The sequence below is a fragment of the Ctenopharyngodon idella genome, chromosome 5, assembly GCF_019924925.1.
Source record: "Ctenopharyngodon idella isolate HZGC_01 chromosome 5, HZGC01, whole genome shotgun sequence".
Lineage (NCBI taxonomy): Eukaryota > Metazoa > Chordata > Actinopteri > Cypriniformes > Xenocyprididae > Ctenopharyngodon > Ctenopharyngodon idella.
This window is the reverse complement of record NC_067224.1, coordinates 9,192,938-9,214,822: the sequence shown is the minus strand read 5'-3', so window position 1 is coordinate 9,214,822 and position 21,885 is coordinate 9,192,938. Positions and strand designations below refer to the sequence as shown.

The 21,885-nt window shown below is 35.5% G+C and overlaps 1 protein-coding gene across 2 annotated transcripts; it reads left to right on the top strand.

Moving 5' to 3' along the window:
- The first annotated feature begins 909 nt into the window (after positions 1-909).
- On the top strand, positions 910-21,615 carry aatf (apoptosis antagonizing transcription factor). Of its 2 annotated transcripts, none has more exons than XM_051892906.1 (12): positions 910-1,061; positions 1,926-2,099; positions 2,277-2,678; positions 2,827-2,964; positions 6,310-6,424; positions 6,680-6,908; positions 7,903-8,067; positions 8,269-8,352; positions 8,499-8,566; positions 8,644-8,724; positions 11,484-11,555; positions 21,181-21,615. In XM_051892906.1, the coding sequence occupies exons 1-12, from the start codon at positions 950-952 to the stop codon at positions 21,224-21,226; spliced, it is 1,686 nt and encodes a 561-aa protein (XP_051748866.1). In that variant the 5' UTR covers positions 910-949; the 3' UTR covers positions 21,227-21,615. The 2 variants fall into 2 exon arrangements, with proteins under 2 accessions (XP_051748866.1, XP_051748865.1); XM_051892905.1 differs by having other exon boundaries at positions 911-1,061; positions 6,677-6,908.
- The last annotated feature ends 270 nt before the right edge of the window (positions 21,616-21,885 follow it).

The following is a 21,885-nucleotide window of genomic DNA, read 5'->3' as shown; positions in this document are numbered from 1 at the left end:
TGGTAAAAAGATTTATGGATTTTATTTGAGGATTTCATAATGTCAGTGTTAGGAGGTCCTTGCTGCTAAATGTAAAACAGATGAAAATGTTCATAAAAACTAATTGTTTAAGTCATATTTTTGGACGTGTCATAATATTTCTGTATTATGACGTCCAAAAATATGACTTTATGAACATTGTCATGGCTTAAAAAGTTACAGTAGCCTCTATCAGAGAACAAGAGAATCACATCTATTGGCTGCATTATCTCTTAGGAGCATATAAGTTGCATTATTTATCTTTATTATTTACATTTATCTACAAACAGACAACACAAAAAATGTACTTATTTCAAATTTACTAGCATGAAGCTAGTGTTTCGATATTATATCGGATGGTCTATGTTTGTTGCATATTGCCCTAAATGCAAATAGCCCGTTCATCTCACTCTTCTAAGCTATTTATTTTTGTATAGACCTACTGCTCAGTTTTGTTTGCCTTTACATGCTTATTTTTATATTAAAAACATAATAGTGCCCAAAACCTAAAAATGTAGGTAGGCCTAGTTTAAATGGAAAAAAAAAAAAAAAAAAAACCCTGTTTAAATAAATGTAATTTAAAGGTTACATTTAATTTTATATAATCTAATTTTAAAAGAAAAAAAAAAATGTCTGCAGGCATTTTATACTTCGTATCTATTATAAATCTCTGTTCACATTAACATCAAGTAGATAAAAAAGATATCCTGCATCTGTCGGGTAAAATGTTTCTCTTCTCCACACACCCATAGCTTTGATCATGGCAGATTTACTTAGGACATAACAATGTACAATATTAATTATTTAAATGTCATGCTGGTAAAGTTTTTTCAATGAGAAAAGACAATCGACTGTGTGCTTAGCGTTTCAAACAAACACCAACCTATTTCATATCCACGTCACGACTCCTCGGTCGCGCTTCGATGATGTCATGGTAGAGGTGCAGCGTGGGACAAACATGGCAGCTTCCATATCACAGCAGCTCGAGGATTTGTTAAATCCTTTACCAAAATTCGTGGATCCCGAGGACGACCAAGATGAAGGTATTATACATAAACATTATAACCGTTTTTTTAATGTGCTGTAAGACATTTTTAGCGCTATTATAATGGGAAATCTGTCACCTCCATTGCAAGCACGATGTGTCTGCATGCCTCAGTCTACTGAGAACTGACTTTACTTCACATTTATTAAGATCAGTGACTCATGACATTTAATGTAAGTTAGTAATAAATACGATATGCGTAATAATAACTATAACGAAATATTAAATAATTCTCAATAACTAAATAATTGCATTTTTGTTAAAATGTTCACTTATTTTAAGCTTCTATTAACACATTGTACCATGTACATGTATTTTTTTTGTGCCGTGGTAGTATCCTGTCATTCTTTAAAGTATCATGTAAATACTATGTTACAGTATATGTTTGGTAATATGGTAACCATGTTATTACTATCAGATGCCGTCATTGTACCATGATACTGCTACCACATTATTTGTAAGAATAATATATTATAAGAAGTATCTTATTACAGCAGGACCTGTTGATAATTACACTACAACAATAGTATAGTTTATGCTAGAGCCATTATTGTGGTTTAGTGATATAGTGATTATCTTTATCGTATATGGTTTTATGTATAACAGATGTATCACTCAAAGTCAATGTCAAGTTTATTTCTAGAGCACATTTAAAACAACAGAAGTTGACCAAAGTGCTGTACATCCAAAATCATAAAATAAAAAACAACAACAAAGAGACAAAAATAAAACATACAACTCTCAAACTGAATTAAATGCCACAGAAAAAAAAAAGACTGTTAATATGATTATAATATAACTGTAAATTCCCATGAGTACTTAGCTAAAATAAATTCTAATACTTTATTTATGTGAACTGCAGAGACAAAAGCTAAAGTCATAGAGAAGTTCGATGAAGGTGGTGATGATGATGATGATGATCCTTTATCTGGCCATCTGCGGAGGCGCTCCGTTGCCATTCTGGCTGACGGTGATCGTCGATATTCTGGCAAGGCAACATCCAGAAAAGATCTACAGAAAGAGTTGGATGGATCAGGTGAGGTGAAAATGTTTGTTTAAAAAAAAAAAACAGCTGCTTGAACAAAAAGAGAGATGTTTTGATAACCCTAAAGTGTTTACGCTTTTTGGGAAAATCAACTAACGAACAACTTGCTTAAAACTATGTGCATAATAAGCTAGGACTAAGGAACTAACATTATGTGCCCATTTTCAGTGGATGAAGATTATGATGATGATGATGATGATAAAGAAGAAAATGAAATGCTGGACAGGTACATGGAGTGCATCAAAGATGATGATGATGATGATGAGGAGGAGGATGATGATGAAATGGGTGACCATGATGATGATGATGTCGAGGAGGATCTCAATGAAGATGATAGCTCACAGATGTCCAGCTTGGTCTCTAAAATGAAGGGCACAGACTTTATGAAACTCACAGAGGGAATGGATGATCTGGGAGACAGTGAGGAAGAAGAGGACTCAGCAACCAGTGAAGGAGAGAGTGAGGTAGGCTCTGAGGAAGATGAAGAGGAGGAGTCAGCCTTGAGGACCTTCTCTAAAGAGAAAGTTGATGAAGAAGTCGAAAAAGGGAAAGCAGTGAAAAATCAGCTCGGTATGATGCTTAAGCGCATTCACTTATGTGCTTTGAAATAAATAACAGCAATTCATTTATAATATCTATTATAAGAAAAATAAAAATACCAGAAAAATAATACTCAAATTTAACATGTTTTTTTTTTTTTTTTTATAAATCTCTCCAGCTCTTTGGGACCTGTTGCTTGAAAGGCGAATCAAAATGCAGAAAGCTCTTGTGACAGCCAATCAGCTTCCACAGCCACAGACATTCCCAGAGTTCAAGAGCAGGGGAGGGGCTGAATATGCTGAAGCTGTAAAAAATAGTAAGTGAATTGACTCTATTTTACCCATTTAACAGTATTATAAAAAGAACTATGTTTTTCTAATCATTCCTTAATCCTAACTAAACTTTGGTAGTTGCAAATGTGCATATGTCTGAAATTTCACATAACATGGGTCAGCTTCTAGCCACAACCTTTTCTTTTCTATTTTGATGCATTACCTATAAAAATGTTGTGTTTCAAATTCGGATGTCATGTAATAGTTTACTCCAGAATTAAAATTTCCTGATAATTTACTCACCCCAATGTCATCCAAGATGTTCATGTATTTCTTTCTTCAGTCGAAAAGAAATTAAGTTTTTTTGAGGAAAATATTCCAGGATTTTTCTCCATATAGTGGACTTCAACAGGGACCAACAAGTTGAAGACCCAAACTGCATTTTTAATGCAGCTTCAAAGGGCTCTACACGATCCCAGCCGAGGAATAAGGGTCTTATCTAGTGAAACGACCAGTCATATTCTTAGTGCTTTTTTTTTTTTTTTTAACCTCAAAATCAACCAACATTGTTATTTTACCTTTTTTGTAAAGGCCGTTTGACTTAGTCTTTGCACGTTTGCTTTGTAAACACTGGGTTGGTACTTTCGTCTACATCACGTGACCTTTCCAACGTGACTACGTAATGCGTGAAGTCGTGGACGCTCGAGCATTTGTGGGTAAAAAGTATATACTGACCAATTGTTTCGCTAGATAAGACCCTTATTCCTCAGCTGGGATCGTGTAGAACCCTTTGAAGCTGCAAAATGCTGCTATTATTCAACTTGTTGGTCCCTGTTTAAATCCACTATATGGAGAAAAATCCTGGAATGTTTTCCTCAAAAAACGTAATTTCTTTTCGACTGAAGAAAGAAAGACATGAACATCTTGGATGACATGGGGGTGAGTAAATTATCAGGAAATTTTCATTCAGGAGTGAACTAATCCTTAAATACTTTACTTATAGTCAGCCTAAAATGGAAGTGATAGTCTTTTCTTTCCTATTGTGGTGTATATCCAAGTGAAACGGCTTCTCAAACAAGATAAAATGCAGGACGGGGCTTGAATTTGTCCATTGGGAATTGATTGGACCGTTGTCATTTGGTATTGCTGTGTTCCTATGTGAGTGACCGGTTGCTGAAGAAGTGGTTATAGTCCCGCCCTTGGCGAGTAAACATGTCATCAGAGAAGATATCATTGCAAGAGGGAGGGGAAGTTATTTTGAATAAAGAATACGAGGGCACATGAATTTGTAAAAAATAATGTGCATGGATAAATCTTATATAATAAATACTGCAATGTTTCAGAAAAGAAAAGAAACTAAAATAAGTATTGTCAATTTTGATTTCATCGTGACACTTATACCAAAATAAATGTGTTCCATTGCTCAAACTTTGGTCTTTAAATTACAGTTTAAATGTATTGTTTAATTTATTGGTCAACTACACTGCAAGGTCGCATTAAATTGATCAAAAGTGACAGTTAAGATATTTGTTGTTACAAAAAAATTATATTTCAAATAAATGCTCGTTTTTTGAACTATCTAGTGTATTCTATCTTGAAAAAATGTAACACTGTTTCCACAAACATTAAGCAGTTGATAAGAAATGTTTCTTGAGCAGCAAATCAGCATATCAGAATGATTTCTGAAGGATCATGTGACACTGAAGACTGGAGTAATGATGCTGACAATTCAACGTTGCCATCACAGAAACAGATTACATTTTAAAATATATTAAAATAGAAAACAGTTACAGTCAAACCAAAAATTATTCAGACATTTTTGATATATTTTTATTAGTGGGTGCAGGACACTATAGTTTATTTATGTAAGCGAGGATAGAAAAATAAAGTAAACTGTGACATATTATACCCAAATAAATTCTTCATACAGTGGACTACCAGTAAAATTGATAAAAATTTGGAACCAAAAATTATTCAGACACTTTGACTTGACCATGTTTTGCTTAAGTGTTATCTGACATAATTAAGATTATTTTTTTCTGGCACATTTTAACTCTGAGATCTTGTCATATATTTTATTACCATTTTAAACTATAATGAATAAACCGTATTAATGAATGAAATGTTTAAGGTGTCTGAATAAATTTTGGTTTGACTGTATTTTAAATTGTAATAATATTTCACAGTATTACTGTTGTTACTGTATTTTTGATCAAATTAACACAGCCTATGGTGAGCATAAGAGATTTCTTTCAAAATATCTTACCGACTCTAAATCTTTAAAAGGTAGTTTTGTGTTTTCCTAAAAGATGGCTAAGAGACATGAACAAAAGGCATGAAACTCGTAATTCTCCCATCCTGTCTATTTTTGAGTCCACAGTCAGTGAGGAATTATATGAGCATGCAGTTAAATTTCTGCCTTTATCATCATTTAAACCTGACATATTCTGTGCTGTCAACTAATATCCCCTAAGGAAGCACGGCCCCAACATCACTTGTGGTTTCTTCTGGCTCTGAGCAATTAATACATTTGTGCAATGTGCACCTTCTTTCTCAAGCAGATCTGGGTGCTTAGAGAGACTACCTGCTCCTCATTTGCATATTTATTGCATTGGTCCTTTAGCCAGCGAATGATTGATGTGGGACCGTCCTCCTGAATTTTGAACAGCACGTTGCTTTGGGGTGGAAGGAGAGGGTGCTGTGCATGCATACTTTTGATTAGCTGTAAAGATGACACAATCTGTGCAACCCCCCCACCCCACACACCTCCTTTTATTTATTTGCTCTTATTATGTAAAGTAAATTGTGGCATAGGCTTCAGGGTTTGTTTCATGGCTAGCACTGTTTCGCATATTGGTGCTGCAGGAATACTAGGAGGCATATTTTCACTTGGTTTTGTTTTGTTTTGTTTTGTTTTTTTTTTTTGTTTTTGTTTTCACTTTGTTTTTGGTTTGGTTTGTTTCTAGGATTTTTTTTTTTTACTTTCCAGGTAAAGCTTGTACTTCCAATGTTAGTCTATGGAATGTTTGTTGATTGTAAGTCAAAAAATTTGAAATCTGATTGCTTAGAAAAGTGATTTCATACCTCTCCTCAAGCACAAATGGCTAACTTCTAGTTGTCTTTGACAGCATTTTAAAATCGAAAAATGGCACGATTCACCTTTAAGCTTGTTTTCTATGCCACGGAATCAGTATCTTGTTTGATGGCTTTTGTGCCTTAGGCTATAGAATTCATTTCTTCATGTGTTTTGATGTTTTTAACTATTGTAGTGCAGAAATGACTAAGATCAGAGGTGGTGAGTTGTAATGACCCTGCATTTACAGAAGTGTGATGAATTGATGTTGTGGTCGACATGTGCTGTATGATAAGCTCATATCTGTGTGTGGTAGGTCATAAAGCCCTGAAGGCTTTACAGAGGTCTCTGCTGGAACTCCAAGATCTGCTGCTCTACCAAAACCCTGAAACCAGAGCTATTTCTCAGGGCAAGACCTGGGGAGCCAGCAGGTACCAAATTCTGCTTTTAAAATATTTTTTCGGGTGAATAATTCCACATTTTATTAACAAACCAAATACCATAATTACTTTTTTGTGATGGCAATTATCTATTGTTCCAAAAATTCTCTGACAAATCGGCTCAATAGGAACTAATTGCAGGTTACTATTTTTGCATGCTTCTTACATGACATTGTTCTGTTGTCTAAACTGTACACAATAAGTGTATAATTTCCTTATGTGAATCTTTTTTTCCACACATAGCAGTCCTAAAGATGATGAAGAGATTAACAGTGAGGATGATATGGAAAATGGTGATGATGGCCAAGAGGAAGAACAGGAAGCAGTTCGGAAAGGACCCCCCAAACGAAAACTTGAAATGGCAGATTATCCCAAATTTATGGCCAAACGCTTTGCTGCTTTTCTGCCTTACCGTGATGCCACCTTGCAGAAATGGTATGACAAGACGCGGCTTACAACAGGCAAGAGCAATAAGGTAAAAAAAAAATGTAAAAAATTTGCAGAAGCGCATATAACCTTAAAATATTATTATTTTAATATGTTCCTTGAGATTCACTTATAATGTTAATACACTTCAAAAAATGCTTTTCTTACTTGGCATGGCAAGGCAAGTTTATTTATATAGCACATTTCGTACACAATGGTAATTCAAAGTGCTTTACATGAAAAAGAAACAAATACATAAGAATAAAAATGGAATGAAAAGGAAACAAATACATAAGAATTAAAATGGAATGCATAAGAAATAAAAGTAACAAAAAAGCAGAGAATACCCCTATCTGAAGAGTCAGAGAGTTTCAGTCAGAATATTCTATGTATTTTTTAATTTGTCTCTTCCACATTTTGGTTGTCTTTCTCTCTACTTAGTATTTTTGTACGTAAATGACATAATATAAGTAATATGACATAAGATATTTTTTCCTGTTTTCTGGAAAAAAAAAAAAGATCAAAATGAAGTGAGTTTTTACTTAAAACAAGCAAAATTATTTGCCAATGGGGTAAGAAAAATAATCTTGTTTCTGTTTGGGACGGAAAGAAGAAACAAGATTTCAAACAGAAACAAGATTATTAAAAGGATGTTTTAAGATATAAAACTTGCAGGTTATTTTAATGGTACAAAGACCATGTCAGATATGTCAAAAGATCAAGGCAAATTTGATTTCTCATGTCATGACCCCTTTAATAGTCCAATTGTTTGGTGTTAGTTTTTATGATTAAGACTATGTACACAAAGCATGGCAAGACTTCATCAGTGAAGAAGAACAGTGGGCAAAACCTTATTTTTTTCTAAAATTATTATGAGTTCATAACTGCATTTATAATAATTATAGAAGGAATGTGTTGTTTAATATAGTTTTAGATTTAATTTAATGTCACACAGTAGGACACTGCTATCTCTTCTTGATGTGTCAACCATTTGTATATCTTCACTAGTAATTTACAATGTCTTTGTCTTTTCCATCACACAGGGTTTTGGGGCTTTTGACAGGAACATCTTGACACAGGTGGAGCAGGTTTTAATGGACAAAGAGAGGCTGCTGAGACGTACACAGACGCGAAGGTCTGAATACAGAGTTCTAGGGAAGCCTGAGCCCATCACACCTGAAATAGACAGCAGCGTCACAGAGGGAGAGGTAAGACACGACTCTGATTTTAGAGGGATGATTCTCTTTAATTGAATCTACTGCTCTGTAGATTAGCTATAGCTATAGTTAAGTTTTTATATTTGTTAATGTAATTGTATTAGGAGTAACACAATAATGTAAAACCACCTTTGAAAGTAATATTCTCCATCATGCTAGAAGACTGACTGAGCTCACTCTCTGTTGTTTCAGGCAGCTGAATTGGCACTGAAAGCTAATGTGCACCTCAAAGATATGGACGAGGAGATTTTTGATGACGATGACTTTTATCACCAGGTAAGAAAAGGGACAGGATGAATTATTATTATGCAGTTTATTTGTCAACAACAATGACAATGCTGATAAGTAGCTATAAAGAGATTGTAGACACACTGAGGTGATGTCAGGGTTTTATGTCAGGAAGTTCTCTCTCTTTTTCACAGCTACTTCGAGAACTTATTGAGCGCAAAACAAGTGCGACAGACCCCAATGATCAAGTGGCCATGGGAAAGTGAGTGTGTGGGCGTGTGTATATATGTGCCATGTGATGTGTGCATTTCACCATAAACTCATCCTCTGATCTCACAGGCAGTGGCTTGCCATCCAGAAACTACGAAGTAAAATCAAGAAGAAGGTGGACACCAAAGCTAGCAAAGGCAGGAAGATCAGGTAAGCTGTTACACTGCTGAAAGACTCAAGAGATATGCTTACAACTCAGTATATACGAGTGAATCTCACAAAACCTCTCAATGACATGTCCAAGCCATATTTCCCTGAAAGTCAAAAGAAAAATTAAGAAATTGTATTTATTTATTTACAATAGTCATTTTGAGTCACATTGAGTCATTTTCAACCCAAGTTCTCATTACTCTAATGGATATACAGTACCATTCAAAGTTTGGGATTGGTAAGATTTTATTTGTTTTTTAAAAGAAGTCTCTTATGCTCACCACAATAAAACATTATAAATGTCTCAACAGTCATGTTTGATCAATTTAATGCATCCTTGCTGAATAAAAGTTAAAGGGTTAGTTCAGCCAAAAATGAAAAAAAAAATAATGTCATTTATTACTCACCCTCATGTCGTTTTACACCCGTAAGGACTTCATTCATCTTCGGAACACAAATTAAGATATTTTTGATTAAATCCGATGGCTCAGTGAGGCCTGCATTCAAAGCAATGACATTTCCTCTCTCAAGATCCATAAAGGTACTAAAAACATATTTAAAACAGTTCATGCGAGTTCAGTAGTTCTACCTTAATATTATAAAGCGTCGAGAATATTTTTGTGTGGCAAAAAAACAAAATAACGACTTTTCAACAATATAGTGATAGGTCGATTTTAAAACACTGCTTCGGAGCTTTACGAATCGAATCAGTGAATCGGATCTCCTATCAAACGGCTAAACTGCTGAAATCACGTGACTTTGGCGCTCTGAGTCACTGATTCGATTCGCAAAGCTCTGAAGCAGTGTTTTGAAATCGGCCCATCACTATATTATTTTGTTTTTTTGCCACACAAAAATCTTCTCGACGCTTTATAATATTAAGGTAGAACTACTGAACTCGCATGAACTGTTTTAAATATGTTTTTAGTACCTTAGTAGGAAATGTCATTTCTGTGAATGCAGGCCTCACTGAGCCATCGGATTTAATCAAAAATATCTTAATTTGTGTTCTGAAGATGAATGAAGGTCTTACGGTTGTGGAATGAGACATGAGGGTGAGTAATTACGTTATTTTCATTTTTGGGTGAACTAACCCTTTAAATTCTTTACAAAAAAAAAAAAAAAAAAATCTTACTGACACCAAACTTTTAAACGGTAGTGTATAATGTTACAAATGCTTTCTATTTCAGATAAATGCTCTTTCTATTAATCAAAGAATCTTAAATCCTGTTTTCAACATTGATAATAATCAGAAATGTTTCTTTAGCATGCAAATCATCATATTAGAATGAATTCTGAAGAATCATGTGACACTGAAGACAGGAGTAATGATGCTGAAAATTCAGCTTTGCTTCTCAGAAATATTTTAAATTGTAAAGGTTTTAAATTGTAATTATATTTCACAATGTTTTTTTACTGTATTTTGTTCAAATAAATGCAGCCTTGGTTAGCATAAGTGACTTATTTTAAAAATATTACAAAATTTTGCAGATCCAAAACTTTTGAACGGTAGTGTATATAAAGCTATAAAAAAAATGTCATTAACTTAAATAAAATATTTTTAAAAATGCATTTTATTTCAGCTAGTTGCCAATGCAACATTTCTTATTTTCATTTGGTTCAAGTTGAAGTACTATTTAAATTAAATTTTAATTTGTTCAGGCAGGATGATTCTCATTTATCTAAAATAGCATTTTCTTTTCATTTTGGGGTTAAAATGGTCTGTAGATATATACAAAATTCGTTCATATTATACACCAAAAACAGTTTTTTTGTATTTATGGTCTAGCACAGCTATTGCAGCTCTTTGATTCAGTGTTATTTTAGTTTAATTTATAGGGCTGGGACAATAAATTGTTGAACTGCGAATCGAGAAATGATTCTGGATCGATTCGGAGATTTTCCGAATGCATCACAATTCTCTCTCAAATTGATTGAGCTTAGTTTTTAACAGCAGATGGCACTGCGTGCTTTAGAAACACCCGTACTCTGCTCTCTTCTAATTGCTTACACGCCACTTGAACCTTCTATAAAATAATCATTCATAAAATCCGGAAAGGTTGGAGCGAATTACAAGGGTGTTTACAGTGGACTGTTTACATTAATCTCGCGTCATAAAAGCATTCTGAGGTGCAAGTACATAGCCGAACGCACAAGCGCTCTCTTGAGCATTTTAGCGTGCAGTTAAAAAGCAGCTTAGAGCGCCATCTGCTGTTAAAAACTAAGCTCAGAATCGATTCTAGAGAGAATCGTGATGCATTCGGAAAATCTCAGAATTAATCCACGAATTAAGATGAATCGATTTATTGTCCCAGCCCTATTAATTTTTAATACAAAAACAAATTAAACTTTTTTTGTAATTTTGTTTTTGTCATTTTTAACTAAAATTCAAATGAAAACAGAAAATATCAAATAAAAAATAATTAAAAATAGTAAGAACTTAAGATCGCAGTGATACCAAAGTAACACTGCTTTTATTTTATTATCTTACAAAAGCATTTTTGTTGCATTAAGTCATATGCTGTTATTGGGTAGCTTAATTTAGTTATGCCCAGATAGATGATATTACAGGAATGGTTGTTTCTGTTGACTAAGCAGCAGATATCATCTCTTATCACACATCTCCTTTAATTGCTTGTTTGTCATGTAAATGAGTTCAGAATCACTCAGGCTGTGTGTGCTCACAATGAAACATCACAATTCAATTTACTCAAGACTGTTTGTGTTTATACTTGTCATTCTTTCAAACTTCTCGTCAGGTTTCACATTCACAGTAAGCTGATGAATTTCATGGCTCCTATGGACAACAGCAGCATGAGTGATGAAGCCCGGTGAGTGACGTCCCATGTCTGATTTTCTCTTTCTGCTGGAAAATCATATTCATATGATATATACAGTTGTTTAATGGCATAGTTAACACAAGAATGAAAATGCTGTCATCATTTGCATCATTTATACTGTGGAACACAAGATGTTTAGCAGAAAATCCCAGCTGCTGTTTTCTATACAGGGAAAGTAGATGTGGAAAAAAAGGACAAATAAGCACCAGAAAAGCAGTGAATTATGCGCTATATACCAAGACTTCTAAAGTCTTTATGCGAGGAACAGACTGAAACTGTCTTTACAGCGGCTAGAACAATCTGCAAAATGTTTCATTTTGTGTTCCATGAAAAAAGAAAACAAAAATGGGTTTGGAAAACATGAGGACGAATAAATGATGACAGACCTTTCATTTTTGAGGGAACTGTCCTTTTAACTGCCAAAGCATCTATGACATATGATTTGAGTGGGCAGTCGGTGTTTGTACACTTACCTTGTTACTGTGCTGTAAGGACACCAGCAGGAAGTTGTAGTAGTGTGTGTGTGTATGTGTCTGTGTGCGCATGTGTTTAATTAATGGTTCAGTTGTGTGTTTCTCTGTCCTGTCAGCCAACAGTAATCCTCCTCAAACAGAGAACAGGCTAATCAAACACACTCTGGAGATATGCAAATACACAAACACTCACACATTTCAAAGATTTCACTTTTAATCCCCCTTCTCATATTTTTATTTTTTCCCATGCTTCAACAAAGACAGTTGTACATATCAGGTGTTTTGTAGCTCCATTTCTTTTTTTTCATTGGCACATGAGTGATCAAAACAATGTTTTTATATTAAAAGGGGGGTATCACACACAGTTTCTGCCAATCTCATGTTAATCTTAAGTACCTATAGAGTAGTATAGCATCCTTCATATCGCCGAAAAGTCTTCAGTTTTATCATATTTATAAAAGATACATACGCTGTACCGAGTCTTTCCGAAAACAGCCGAGTGCCTGGAGGCATGTCGTTGTGAGTGACGAGCTATCACAACCACGCGCAGCTTTTGCGTAGAGATCGGCTGCAAGCTATCAATGGTTTGCTAAACAAATATATTTAAACACACGCAATACACCATCGCGTTATCCATGGATAACTTTTAATGAATATAGCATATAGTGAATGATGAATAATGAATTTATAAATTCACTACGTTCGTATTGTTTACATTATATGCACTTAGGCACCTATTGCCAGCAAAACAGACATTTGAAGCAGTTTTACTCACCACCTGCGGTTCCGACTCATGACCGGGATCATTACCGCTGTGACCGCTCCATCTTTCAGTTTCAAACGATCTGTAAATCTAGCGTAGAACTGGGCCTTGTTTATGAAACCATAAGTGCCAATCCCGAGGGCTCGAACAGCCACGGAAAAACGCGAGATATTCTCCGTTCATTTTAACCAATAAAAACGCAATTGCAACTATCAGTTTCTATGCGTATTTTAATGACAAATATCGAGAGTACATCAATGTAATGCGTGAGAACAAAACTCTCAGCTCCACTTAACGCTGGGTTCTTTGGGAAGCAAGGTTATCTTTCCCTCACAACCAAAAACACACTTCTTTGGTGACATTGTTGATTTCGTGCAGCACTGGCGACGACTTCCGTAAAGCCGAACGCGCGTTGATGGGCGTGCTCTTGCTCTCTCTCTGGTCTACGTGTGCGCGCGCGCCCTTCCGGGAGAAGTGCCCGTACAAGGAATTCCGTTTACGTCACTCAGGCCCATACTCGGAAACCCCCGAAGTTCGTGAGGATTTGGAAGAGTATTTTTGACACAGAAATACTCCGTCATACGTCCAACTCGTGTTTTGAAACTTTGGCCATGTTTAGCATGAGAATCCAATCTTTAACAGTGTAAATAAGTCAGAATGCATGAAATAGCATTATACCCGCATGCACTACAGTATGTATGTATGTGTGTGTGTGTGTATATATACAGGTGCTGGTCATATAATTAGAATATCGTGAAAAAGTTCATTTTTTTATTGTAAATTATTTTAAAAAATGAAACTTTCATATATTCTAGATTCCCTACATGTAAAGTAAAACATTTCAAAAGTTTTTTTTTTTTAAATTTGTTGATTAGAGCGTACAGCTAATGAAAGTCCAAAATCCAGTATCTCAAAATATTAGAATATTTACATTTGAGTTTCATTAAATGACCATCCCTACAGTATAAATTCCGGGTATCTTTTGTTCTTTGAAACCACACTAATGGGGAAGACTGCTGACTTGGCAATGGTCCAGGAGACAATCATTGACACCCTCCACAAAGAGAGTAAGTCACAGAAGGTCATTACTGAATGGGGTGGCTGTTTACAGAGTGTATATCAAAGCATATTAAATGCAAAGTTGACTGGAAGGAAGAAATTGGGTAGGCAAAGGTGCACAAGCAACAGGGATGACCGCAAGCTTGAGAATACTGTCAAGTAAAGCCGATTCAAACACTTGGGAGAGCTTCACAATGAGTAGAATGAAGCCGGAGTCAGCGCATCAAGAGTCACCACACTCAGACATCTTCAGGAAAAGGACTACCAAGCCACTTCTGAACCAGAGACAACGTCAGAAGCATCTTACCTGGGCTAAGGAGAAAAAGAACTGGACAGTGAACAGTGGTCAAAAGTCCTCTTTTCAGATAAAAGTAAATTTTGCATTTCATGTTGAAATCATGGTCCCAGAGTCTGAAGGAAGACTGGAGAGGCACAGAATCCAAGCTGCTTGAAGTCTAATGTGAAGTTTCTGAAGTCAATAATGATTTGGGGGGGCCGTGACGTCTGCTGGTGTTGGCCCATTGTGTTTTATCAAGTGCAAAGTCAATGCAGCCATCTTCCAGGAGATTTTGGAGCACTTTATGCTTCCATCTGCTGACAAGCTTTATGGAGATGCTGATTTCCTTTTCCAGCAGGACTTTAGCACCTGCCCACAGTGCAAAAACCACTTCCAAGTGGTTTGCTGACCATGATATTACTGTTCTTTATTGGCCAGCCAATATGCCTGACCTGAATCTATGGGATATTTTCAAGAGAAAGATGAGAAACAGTCGATCCAACAATATACAGATGATCTGAAGGCTCAGTAGTGCCTCAGCAGTGCCACAGGCTGATCACTTCCATGTGTATGTATATATATATGTGTATATATATATATATATATATATATATATATATATATATATATATATATATATATATATAATTTTTTTTTTTTTTTTTTTTTTTTGTTATAATTATATAATGTTACATAAGATTCCCATTTCAAATAAATGCTGCTCTTTTGAAATTTCTATTCATTAAAGGATCCCAGAAAAATATATATCACGGTTTCCACAAAAATATTAATTTTATATATAAATTTTTTTTTTGTTCAGCCAAGCAAAAATGTACCTTAAATTACTTTTTTTTTTTTTTTTTTTTTTTTATCTAAGTACCCTGGAATACCTTGTAAAACATGAATGACACACATTCAGTACCATGGTATATATAAGTAGTATGTACTGTGGTATTCCTGTCACTGTAACATGGTATCACATTATTTTTGTGAAAGTACAGGTGAAGAAACACTTTTCATGGTGTTGCTTCCTATCAGATATTGTTAAATACCAAATAAGATCATAGTCTTGATGGAAGCTTGTTTCTGCCATGGAATAAAAAAAATGTAAAGTTAATTGTGACTTTTAATCTCGCAATTCTGACTTTTCCAATTGCAAGTTTACATCTCGCAATTCTGACTTGTTTTTTAGAATTGCAAAATATAAACTCGCAATTGCAAGAAATAAAGTCAGAATTGCAAGACAACTTCCAAATTCTGATTTTTTTTTTCCTCTGTATTCTGACTTTTTTTCTCATAGTTCTGACTTCTTTTTTCCAGATTGTGAGATATAAACTCGGAATTTTTGAGTTATGAAGTCCAATTCTGAGGGGAAAAAAGACTGACTTTATTAGAAAACTGACTTTAAAAAAAAATTGACTTTTTAACTTGCAATTGCGAGTTTTAAAGTCATAATTGTGAGAAACTCTCAATTCGGAGGAAAAAGGTCGGAAATGCGAGATGTAAACTCGCAATTGCGAGAAGAAAAGTCATAATTGTGAGAAGTCACTTACCTTTTTTTTTTTTTTTTTTTTTTTTTTTAAATTATTATTCAGTGGAGGAAACAAGCTTCCATAGTTTACTCCCCAGTACTTTTCTGTCTCCTAAATTTCAGTCTGTTTCTCACACAAAGTTATCAAATGGCTTTAGAAGACTGTAATGTTGCTTGACAATGGCAGACAATATTTACTTTCTTTTATAGAACAGCTTTTGAGTGACATGAAGGAGAGTAAATGTGAATTTTCATTTTTGGGTGAACTTAAAAACTTAAAAAAAAAAAAAAAAAAAATACTGAAATTGTATCCACCTAAAATAGGAAATCACAGTCTTACAAAATCAAGCCTTGAACACATGATTTGTATAGACTGATCTTCTCTCTGTAGTCCTTCTACTGTTTTCTTTCCTCACACACTCATAGTAATTATTCCTGAGGAGGTTTTAAGGGTTCCAGCATATGCTGTGCTGCGTTTGGAGAGGTGTAGAGGAGAGAGATGGAGGATGTGGAGGCAGGATTAGAGAGGGGAGGATGGATTGATGAAGAGGTGGAGGTGATGGATAGACTTGGCCTGGTGATCACGGTCACAGTGCTGTTCTACTTGAGCACGTAGAGGACGAAAACATGAAGCACTCAAGGAGGTGACAGAAATGAATTGTGCTGAACTGTAATGCACACACACATCTTTAGGTGGACCAGGAGACAACACAGAACCTCTTGTGTCAAACTCTATTTGCATTGTAATGTGTGTGTATGCTGCTCCGGAGGTCATTTAAAGGTATTGTCTTCACTAGAAGTGAAAGATGTTAAGTGTGCGACGACTTCAAGTTGTCTAAATTGGAAATGTGGAAGTTGCAGATCACCTCAGAAAGAATACTTTTATTCAGCAAGGATGCGTTAAATAGATCAAAAGTGACAGTAAAACATTTATAATGTTAAAAAAAAGTTCTATTTTAAATAAATTGTTCGTTTTTAAATTTTTTAATTAAAAAAATCCTGAAAAGCACATACTGTATCGAATGTAATGTACGGTTTTCACACATGCAAAAATTATAATAGGAAATGTTTCTTAAGAACCAAAGTAGTATATCAGAATGATTTCTGAAGAATCATGTGACGCTGAAGACTGGAGTAATAATGCTGAAAATTCAGCTTTGCTGTCACTGGAGCAAGTTACAATTTAAAATATATTAAAATAGAAAATAGGTTAATAATAATGTTTCATAATATTACTGTTTATATAATATTAAATTCATCCTTGGTAAGCATAAGAGTCAAAAACATAAAAAAAAAAAAAAAAAAATCTTACTGACCCCTTAAAGGGTTAGTTCACCCAAAAATGAAAATTGTGTCATTAATTACTCACCCTCATGTCGTTCCAAACCCATAAGACCTTCGTTCATCTTCGGAACACAAATGAAGATCTTTTTGATGAAATCTAAGACAGCTATGCGACTACCACTTTGATGCTTAAAAAAGTTTAAAAGAGATCATAAGACTAATCCATATGAATTTGAGCAGTTTAGTCCAAATTTTCTGAAGAGACACAATAGCTTTATGTGATGAACAGATTTAATCTTTTATTCACATATAAACATTGATCAGCGAACATAAAAGCTCAACAGAACCTGTTTGACGCGTGAGAACAAACCTCATTGGTTCTTGCGGAAGCTCAAACATGCTGCGTATCACTAGGGCTGTCGCGATAACCGCAATATCGTAATACCGCGCTTTTGAGGAGCCAACCGCAGAGGACTGCAAAAACCGCAGCAACCGCGATATTTGCATGTTTTCTATTTTTTTTTAAAGGTTATGTCCTTCTCGTTTTACACTTCATACATGTGTACAAAATATTAAATAAGTTAATAATGATAGCATAATGTGTGCAATGGTGATTTGTACAGAGGCTCCGTAGATTTGCACTAAACAAGCCTAAACAGACAGTGAATGTGAGAGAGATTGACTGAGCGTGTGCGATTACCTGCGTCTGTCCTTCAGACCAAGACATATTCGTGAAAAAAGGTTGTCGTGTCCAAGTATAGCGAAATCTCTGCCTTAGCATCGATGCATTACTGGTCAGCTGAGCCTTATAACGTGGCGCTCAACGTTAAAATGATTTCAACAGATTGTTTCATTACATCTCTCTTTGAATGAATCTGCTTTTTGAACGTGTAGTTGAATGAACGGTTTAAAGACTCTAAGACAGTCCCTTGCCGTCACCTTGTGGCGCAACAATGTAACTGCACTGACTGACAGTCCGTCTAGAACGTGCAGAGATGAGTAACGTTAGTTCTGCTTATACTCGTGAAATATCAGCAGAAAGTCTCTTGTTTAGTCAGAATCGAGGATCGGAACTAATTATTATACATACAACAATAGCCTTACGATCGTATTGTCAGGTTTATGTTCTGTTTTGTAGACCCTTATTTTGACATTCTCTTTTTACTTCACTTCCTGTTTCAATGCTCTATTTAGTTTAGTTATTGAATATGACCTCGTTATATTGCGCTATTGAGACACTCAAAAATACACGACAGCCCTATGATAGCACACAAGAATAAACCTCATTAGTTCTCGCACGTCAAGAAAACATGCTTGAGCTTCCGTTTACCACAACGGATGTATGAGTTGATAAATGTTTAGATGTGAATAAAAGCTTAAATTCAAACTGTTCATCATATAAAGCGATCGTGTCTCTTCATAAAATTTCATATAGATTTGTTTTTCAATCTCTTTATGAACTTTTTGAAGCGTCAAAGTGATAGTTGCGTAGCTGTCTATGGAGGGAGAGACATCTCTCAAATTTCATCAAAAAGATCTTCTGAAGATGAACGAAAGTCTTGCGGGTTTGGAAGGACACGAGGGTGAGTAATTAATGACATAATTATCATTTTTGGGTGAACTAACCCTTTAAGCCAGGCTCAGACTACAGAAATTTAAGGCTGATTTATTCCTGATTTACCAATCCTGACAATCTGAGGAAAGAATCTTGTCCAGGACCCTGGTCGATTACGATGTTTGGGCCATTGGGCCAGATTATCTGGTAATGTGAGGTGTTTACAGATCAAATCTTAAATCTCCCAATCTGTTCACAGACATCTTGTGAATCTTGAAGTGTGCATGTTTGAGATTTGAGAGAAGACTACCTGTAAAGATTCTCCTTATGTGCTTCTTGATGCAACTAGATTTCATAATTGGTTAGGATTTAAAAACTCCGGCTTTACTGAACAGTAATGTGTGTGTGTGTGTGTGTGTGTGTGTGTATAGCATTAAATATACTATATTCATAAATGACTTTTTAATTCAAATGGGGAAAATTAGTTAAAGTGTAATAATAATGCACAGCAAAGAGTGCATGCTGTATATTATGATAGTGGTCTATTTTTTTGTCGCAACAGACTGATAACACTGTGACTGCTATCAGAGCCACGGATGACACAAACTGAAGCCTGACCTTTGCCAGCCACACACATGCATAGTAACACATGTGCTTGGTGGCTTCGTCTTATTTACATAACAATCGGTGAACTACAGTAATAATGATGTATGCCGATGGCATCAGAGAGTGACCGGTGACCTTTGCCGGAGAGGAATTCTAGGCGACCTTTTCCTCGTGCAGCCAGATACACTCAAACACACAAACACTTTCCCTTGCCTGCTTACACAATCCCTCTGCAATATCTTAACACCGGCTCTATAACACCGACATGCACCACTGGCCCCATGAATGTTAATGCTGACGTTGCAGGAAGGGGAGTACACACACACACACACACACACACACACACACACACACACACACACACACACACACACACACACACACACACACATACACATAAACACCCTCTCTCTCTCCCTCGCAGAAGAGCAAGCAAGCAGACATGCAGCATACAAATACTGCTGGGGCTTAAGAGATAATCACAATGCATTTGTCCCTGATGGGGTGATGGGAAGAGCCAGGGACTCTGGGTAGCATGAGGGTCCTGGGTAAACCTCATCAGCAGAGATGGGTCTCATCTTTCCCCTTTGATCCTGAGCATCTCTCCTCAGCTCTCTGCTTCTCCAGGTTCTGTTTGGATCAGATTGTATGCATTGTGTGATGGCGGCTACGTGCTGTAATCCTGAACGCTGGTGGTGCATTTCTAACAGGGATTTCGGATTTAGGATGGGCCTGTTAGCCTGGCCTCAGCCCTGCCCCTCTGGGACATTAGCACCTCAGTCTCAGGACCGTGCATGTGTGCTTTTGCCCTCTCTGCATTAAATAGGGCCACAGTTTATCTATTAGGATTTATGGCCTTTAGTTGTTGATGAACAGATTGAGTTCCTCATGCCACTTATATAGATTCTTATGCCACATATATAGATTCTCTTCTCTTGTTTTATACCAGTTTTGTTTTCCAATTTCACAATTTTGTTTCCATGAAACAAAAATAATCATAAACATGAGAACAAATTTACAGCTCATATAATACACATTTTTAATGGTATAATTAATGTAAGTGCTTTATAAAATAAGCTTCACATTTCTGCGTTTAAAGGGATAGTTCACCCAAAAATGAAAATTATCCCATGATTTACTCACCCTCAAGCCATCCTAGGTGTATATGACTATCTTCTTTCAGATGAACACAATCAGAGATATATTTAAAAATATCCTTAGTCCTCCAAGGTTTATAATTTTTGTGAATGGTTGCCCAAATTCTGAAGACAGAAAAAATGCATCCATCCATAAAAAAATTAATCCATACAACTCCAGGGGGTTAATAAAGGCCTTCTGAAGTGAATCGATGCATTTGTGTAAAGTATCCTTAATTAAAACTTTATAAAGTAAAATAACGAGCTTCTGGCATGACAGCCATACGCAGTCGACGTACGCCTAAAAAGCGTTAACTTCTGTGACGTACACAATGCCATGATGTACTACGCATTGTACATCATGGCGATACTTGTCTTACACAAACGCATCGATTCATTTTTAGGTGAACTATCCCTTTTTAATCCTCAATTATAGTAATATCTTCATAAAATTTTACTTCCATTCTAAGTGCCTCAACATAACCTTGATCATTTTGTTTTCTTTGTGGAACGAGATGAAATTGTTTTTGTTGTAATCAACATTATGCCTCAAGTTTCATCAGTTGAGTTTTACTTTTATTGTACACTGAATGGTGTTAGATGGTGTAATATTTTTGTGAAAAACCATGATGCATTTTTTTTTTCAGGATTATTTGATAAATAGAACATTAAAAATAACAGAATTGATTTGAAATAGAAATGTTTTTAACAGTATAAAAGTTTCTTATTCTCACTTTTGATCAATTTAATGCATCCTTTCACTAGCGTTACTGTCCCCAAAATTTTGAACTGTAGTGTACTGTGATGCTAGGTGTATGTATTTAAATATGAACGTGTTTAAAAATGGTACTTTTTAAAATTACTGTATTTCTCAATACAATAGAAGAAAATAATGTCATTTAATTCGCCCATTGTCTTCTTTTTGTGTTTAGGTCTGAGCTGTTTCGTTCCCTGTTTGCAAATGGTCCAGTACACTGACTGAAACATCTGCCTTAACCTGCTTAAACCCCATTGTGTGTATGTACTGCACTGTTCTCACACACTTCTGCTGCAGGTGAAATCCTTCCAGGACCTCAGACAAAAACCACCTAGGTTTTTTTTTTTTTTTTTTCCCTGTAAATGAAACTAAACATCTCTTTTTATTTGTAAAATGACACATTTTAGTGCCTTTATATTAAATACCACTTTTGTCAACAAATGTGTTTTGTTAACGTCTTCATTGATGCCTTAATTTTACACTCAGTACATGATCACATATAGTAAAACTATTATGTACCTCTATTGTAATTTCCTTTCTGGAAGCATTCTGTAATGTCATCTGATTGGAGGTATCAGAGAAACATAAATTATCCACCCCAAGCTTTCACTTTTGTGGCTGCCATAATTTTAATTGGGTATTGAATTGCTGTGTTTCAATTTGGCCTTTGTCATTGTTGGTAGGTAGTATGAGAATAGACTGTGGAACCCACACAGAGGGGACCAGATGAGAGAATGATTGCTGAATTGATAAATCAATGGAAGTGTGTTCCCGGATCCTTCTGTCATTTGATTTCTCTCAAGACCGAAGAATAGCATGAAGACAAGCACTGATTTTGATGTTAGAAACAGTCACCGAACCTTCAGGATTTCATCCGAGG

Coding starts and splice junctions, on each gene's coding strand:
- aatf (XM_051892905.1), top strand. CDS start 950: ATGGTAGAGGTGCAGCGTGGGACAAACATGGCAGCTTCCATATCACAG. Junction 2,100..2,276: donor GAAAGAGTTGGATGGATCAG/GTGAGGTGAAAA, acceptor GCCCATTTTCAG/TGGATGAAGATTATGATGAT. Junction 8,567..8,643: donor GATCAAGTGGCCATGGGAAA/GTGAGTGTGTGG, acceptor CTGATCTCACAG/GCAGTGGCTTGCCATCCAGA.